Source organism: Bubalus kerabau, chromosome 4 (assembly GCF_029407905.1).
Source record: "Bubalus kerabau isolate K-KA32 ecotype Philippines breed swamp buffalo chromosome 4, PCC_UOA_SB_1v2, whole genome shotgun sequence".
Taxonomy (NCBI): domain Eukaryota; kingdom Metazoa; phylum Chordata; class Mammalia; order Artiodactyla; family Bovidae; genus Bubalus; species Bubalus kerabau.
This window is the reverse complement of record NC_073627.1, coordinates 88,274,268-88,280,232: the sequence shown is the minus strand read 5'-3', so window position 1 is coordinate 88,280,232 and position 5,965 is coordinate 88,274,268. Positions and strand designations below refer to the sequence as shown.

Below are 5,965 nucleotides of genomic sequence, written 5' to 3'. Positions count from 1 at the left end.
TAGCTTTGACTATACAGACATTTGATGTCAAAGTGATGTTTATACTTCTTAACGTGCTGTCTAGTTCTGTCATAGCTTTTCTCCCAAGGAGCAAGTGTCTTTTAATTTTGTAGCTGCAGTCAATGTCCACAGTGATTTTGGAGACCAAGAAAAGAAAATCTGTCACTGTTTCCACTCTTTCCCCATCTATTTGCCATAGATGTCAGAAGCTTAGGTTTTTAAATGTCGAGTGTTATGCAAGCTTTTTCAGTCTCCTCTTTCACCCTCATCAAGAGACTCTTTAGTTCCTCTTTGCTCTCTTCCATTGGATTGGTATCATGGTATTTTATTATTTTATTATTTTTATTTATTATTTTATTTATTTACATTTTATTTATTATTTTATTATTATTTATTTATTATTATTTTATTTTATTTATTCCTATCAAAATTGTTAAGAATATCCATAAGTATGTCAAGAGCTAAACAGAAAGAAATGTTATAAAATTGAGATGAATATTCAGCAGACAGGGAATTAAAAATTTATTTCTGAAATGAAACAAAGTTAAAAGCACTTCAAAATAAATATGAAGAAAATAGCCTAAGTTTTTCAATGATTTTGAGTTTTGAAAGATTTTTAAGTCTATCTATACTGTGGTATTATCGGAGAAGGAAATGGCAACCCACTCCAGTGTTCTTGCCTGGAGAATCCCAGGGACGGGGAACCTGGTGGGCTGCCATCTCTGGGGTCGCACAGAGTCAGACACGACTGAAGTGACTTAGCAGCAGCAGCAGCATACTGTGGTATTATATATGTTTATATGAATTTCATATGAATATGTAATTTGGTAAATTACTATTTATATAAGTAAATATCCTCCATCAAAAGTCATCCTTCAAATTTATTCATAAAGTTAAATAAAACTTAGCAGCTTTTACATTTACTGTACACCCTTCATTTTATGGCATTGTTAACCCTAGGGTGAATACAACAAGGAAGCCTTGTACTTTCTTTTTCTATGTAAAAAGATATGCATGGAGTACAAAGATGGAGCCACAGCATAAATGTATTGTCAAAATTTCATGGTGGGAGTAATTGGAAAAAAAAAAATCTCAGAAGACTTTGTCAATAGGGGAGGGAAGGCAATAATGAAAAAAATGTTTGCAAAACACTGTGGTAACCCATTTGGAGAGTGCAAATTGAAAGCAAAAACAGAAGACGGAACTTTCAGAAAATGGAAACCAAGGGCTCTTATTTAAGACACAGGCCTGAAGGAAGGTCTTCAGAGAACAAAGAGAGCAGGTTCACAGAATCACCCACCTCCCCAGGCCAGAAGCATCCACAAAATCTGATGGCCCCAGCCTGGTCCTTACTTCTGGCCCTGCTGCTGCTCAGCTGCAACGCCATCTGCTCTCTGGGCTGCCACCTGCCTCACACCCACAGCCTGGCCAACAGGAAGGTCCTGATGCTCCTGCGACAACTGAGGATGGTCTCCCCTTCCTCCTGCCTGCAGGACAGAAATGACTTCGCATTCCCCCAGGAGGAGCTGGGTGTCAGCCAGTTGCAGAAGGCTGAAGCCATCTCTGTGCTCCACGAGGTGACCCAGCACACCTTCCAGCTCTTCAGCACAGAGGGCTCGGCCGCCACGTGGGACCAGAGCCTCCTGGACAAGCTCCGCACGGCACTGGATCAGCAGCTCACTGACCTGCAAGCCTGTCTGAGGCAGGAGGAGGGGCTGCGAGGGGCTCCCCTGCTCAAGGAGGACTCCAGCCTGGCTGTGAGGAAATACTTCCACAGACTCACTGTCTATCTGCAAGAGAAGAGACACAGCCCTTGTGCCTGGGAGGTTGTCAGAGCAGAAGTCATGAGAGCCTTCTCTTCCTCAACAAACTTGCAGGAGAGATTCAGGAGAAAGGACTGACACACACCTGGTTCAACATGGAAATGATTCTCATGGACTAACAGACCACACTTCTTCCTGCGCTGCCATGTGGAAGGCTCATTTCTGCTGTCATCCTGCACTGAACTGAATCAATTTGTAAAATGATTTCAGGTATATTAAGCGACATCATGATCTACTCTACAGGCACTACTCCATCACAGATAATCAAGCTGATCCGTCTACTTATTTATCTATTTGGACATTTATCTAATTAATATTTATTTATTTATATATAAAGAATTAAATTATTTTGTTCATAAAATTATGTATGCATACTTAAGGGAAAATATATTTTGTATATGTTTATATGTATATCATTAACCGTTACTATAAAAAACTTCCTTTGTTTTTCTTTAAAAAAGACACATTAAGACTGAATACGCAACTTGATTAAAGAGTGCATTTTACAATTCCTTCCCCCATCTATATGATTTGCACATTACAAGTAAAAATATACTTTCTCTAGCCCAGTGGTGTGTTGCTCTCAGGACGTAGATGTGAAGATAATTAATCCAATCATTTTTGTAACTTTGATTTTTTGAATGGAAAGTAACATTCACATTTAATGGAATGTGAAGTCAAGTGGGCCTTAGAAAGCATCACTACGAACAAAGCTAGTGGAGGTGATGGAATTCCAGTTGAGCTATTTCAAATCCTGAAAGATGATGCTGTGAAAGTGCCGCACTCAATATGCCAGCAAATTTGGAAAACTCAGCAGTGGCCACAGGACTGGAAAAGGTCAGTTTTCATTCCAATCCCAAAGAAAGGCAATGCCAAAGAATGCTGAAACTACTGCACAATTGCACTCATCTCACACACTAGTAAAGTAATGCTCAAAATTCTCCAAGCCATGCTTCAGCAATACATGGACCGTGAACTTCCAGATGTTCAAGCTGGTTTTAGAAAAGGCAGAGGAACCAGAGATCAAATTGCCAACATCTGCTGGATTATCGAAAAAGCAAGAGAGTTCCAGAAAAACGTATATTTCTGCTTTATTGACTATGCCAAAACCTTGACTGTGTGGATCACAATAAACTGTGGAAAATTCTGAGAGAGATGGGAATACCAGAATACCTGATCTGCCTCTTGAGAAACCTGTATGCAGGTCAGGAAGCAACAGTTAGAAGTGGACATGGAACAACAGACTGGTTCCAAATAGGAAAAGGAGTTCGTCAAGGCTGTATATTGTCACCCTGCTTATTTAACTTATATGCAGAGTACATCATGAGAAAGCTGGGCTGGAAGAAACACAAGCTGGAATCAAGACTGTTGGGAGAAATATCAGTAACCTCAGATATGCAGATAACACCACTCTTATGGCAGAAAGTGAAGAGGAACTAAAGAGCCTCTTGATGAAAGTGAAAGAGGAGAGTGAAGAAGTTGGCTCAAAGCTCAACATTCAGAAAACTAAGATCATGGCATCTGTTCCCATCACTTCATGGGAAATAGATGGGAAACAGTGGAAACAGTGTCAGACTTTATTTTTTTGGGCTCCAAAATCACTGCAGATGGTGATTTCAGCCATGAAATTAAAAGAAGCTTACTCCTTGGAAGGAAAGTTATGACCAACCTAGATAGCATATTCAAAGGAAGAGATATTACTTTGCCAACAAAGGCCCGTCTAGTCAAGGCTATGGTATTTCCAGTGGTCATGTATGGATGTGAGAGTTGGACTGTGAAGAAAGCTGAGCACCGAAGAATTGATGCTTTTGAACTGTGGTGTTGCAGAAGACTCTTGAGAGTCCCTTGGACTGCAAGGAGATCCAGCCAGTCCATTCTAAAGGAGATTGGTCCTGGGTGTTCTTTGGAAGGAATGATGCTAAAGCTGAAACTCCAGTACTTAGGCCACTTCGTGTGAAGAGTTGACTCATTGGAAAAGACTCTGATGCTGGAAGGGATTGGGGGCAGGAGGAGAAGGGGATCACAGAGGATGAGATGGCTGGATGGCATCACCAACTCAATGGATGTGAGTTTGAGTCCACTCCAGGAGTTGGTGATGGACAGGGAGGACTGGAATTCTGCAGCTCATAAGGTGCAAAGAGTCGGACACAACTGAGCAACTGAACTGAACCTAAAAAACAATAATGAGTTAATTTATAATAAAATGTTAACTATTTTTAAAATAGAAATGACTATCAGTTAGCTTGAATGCTACAATGAAAGGGAGAAAATGGAATTCCCCCAGTAGAAGGTGGATCAAGCTGTGAGAGGATGTAAAAATAAAAGGTAACTACTTATAGTAGACATTTCAGTGCAAATGTTCAATGGATATTGGAGAAGGCAATTTCATAAAGTGTAAGGCGTAACAGAAGAACTCATCAAATAGGATGAGAGTATAGAATGAGAAAAGGACCTAAAATTGAGTTATGACCTCAGTCTTAAAAGGGAGGGAATGGCACAAAGGAAGCAGAGATGGAACGGCCATGTGTTAACAGCACACAAGAGCAGGAGGATAAGGGAACTCAGGAGAACGGCTCTGCAGGGCAGTTTCCTCATCTTTAATATGGGGACATAAGTGTAGTTTTCATACAATTACTGTTTGGATTCAATGAATCCATATCACATAAGAGGCATCAAGCGCTCCTGGCAGAAATCATCAGGACCGTGAGAATCAGAGTGGCTGCCCTCAGGGAGGAGACAGGACAGCTGCCCTGAGACAGTGACTGGAGGGCATCATGGAAAGGTGCTGGCCCCTAACAAAGGTATTTTCTTTTCAACTTGGGTGCTAGTTCCATAGTGCTCTCAGTGTGAGAATGTTCCCTTCTGTATGCTGAAAAGCATTCCAATTTCTGGATTTCATACTTCTAAAAGCATTCCTATGAGTTCGGAAGAAACTCTTTGAGAAAACAAGATTAGTAGAAAATGCTTTGATCTAAGACAAACATGAATAATAGGGAAATAATAGACATCTCATATCAGTGCAGATAATCAAATACACTCAGAGGCAGGAAGCAAAGAGCAGGGGCTATGAAGTGTGTGGTTCTGCTCTCCAGTCCTGGGCTGTTTCGGGTTGGATCCTAGTTCTCTTTTCCATAAAGTCCCTTGTCCATCCTTGCTGGTAATGTCACCTCATGGAGCCTCTGCATTGCTACTGAAAGACCAAAACCCAAAAAGAGTTCAGAAGCCAATTTTTGCCCTTCTTGTACTCTAAAAGTAAGAAACATTATTAATGAATGAAGTGTTTGATTTTCTGCAACCTCCAAGGGGACTCACGCCAAGGGCCACCTTCCAGGATTGCTGCTGCTAGTGCCCTTGTCCCCACGGCAAGCCCCTGCTGACCCACCTCCACAGGAGACTCCACCTTTAGTAGGTAGGTCTGGTTTGGTACCCTGTGGGGTCACTGCTCCTTTCCACTGGGTCATGGTGCACTCAAGATTTTGTTTGTCCCCTTTGAGAATGGAGTCTTTTTCCAACAGTCCTGTGGAAGTCCTGTAATTAAATCCCACTGGCCTTCAGAGTCAGATTCCTTGGGGATACCCAGTCCCTTTGTCAGATCTGTAGGCTTGGAAGCCTGACATAAGGCTCAGAACATTCACAACAGTGGGAGAAATTTTTTGGTATTACTGTTTTTCAGTTTCTCGGTTTCCCATCTGGCAGGTATGGGGTTTATTTTTATTGTGATTGAGCGCCTCCTTCGCCTCGTTGCAGTTTCTTCTTTGGCTTTAGACGTGGGGTATCTTTTTTGGGTGGGCTCCAGAGTCCTCCTGTGGATGGTTTTCAACAGCTAGTTGTGATTTCAGTGCTTTCGCAGGACGAGATGAGTGCATGCCCTTCTATTCTGCTGTTTTGAACCAGAGGCTAAGCCAAAACTTTGATATTTAACCATCTGAAATAGGCTGAAGTATCTCATGCACACTCACCATATCTTTTATTCACTGCCATGGATGTACTTTGGCTGAGATTTGAACAGAGGGTTAATTACTGGAAATAGGTATGTTGCCTGTCTTCAAATAGTATGATTTTCTAAGAAAGATCTTAAAAATCAAATGTCAATGTGCCTTACAGAAAATAATGTTATTGAGGCATATCCAAGTTCCTGCAGT

At 41.3% G+C, this 5,965-nt stretch overlaps 1 protein-coding gene across 1 annotated transcript; it reads left to right on the top strand.

Moving 5' to 3' along the window:
- Positions 1-1,331: 1,331 nt before the first annotated feature.
- On the top strand, positions 1,332-1,901 carry LOC129649929 (interferon alpha-1-like). Its single transcript, XM_055577922.1, has one exon. The coding sequence runs from the start codon at positions 1,332-1,334 to the stop codon at positions 1,899-1,901; it is 570 nt and encodes a 189-aa protein (XP_055433897.1).
- Positions 1,902-5,965: the final 4,064 nt, after the last annotated feature.

Coding starts and splice junctions, on each gene's coding strand:
- LOC129649929 (XM_055577922.1), top strand. CDS start 1,332: ATGGCCCCAGCCTGGTCCTTACTTCTGGCCCTGCTGCTGCTCAGCTGC.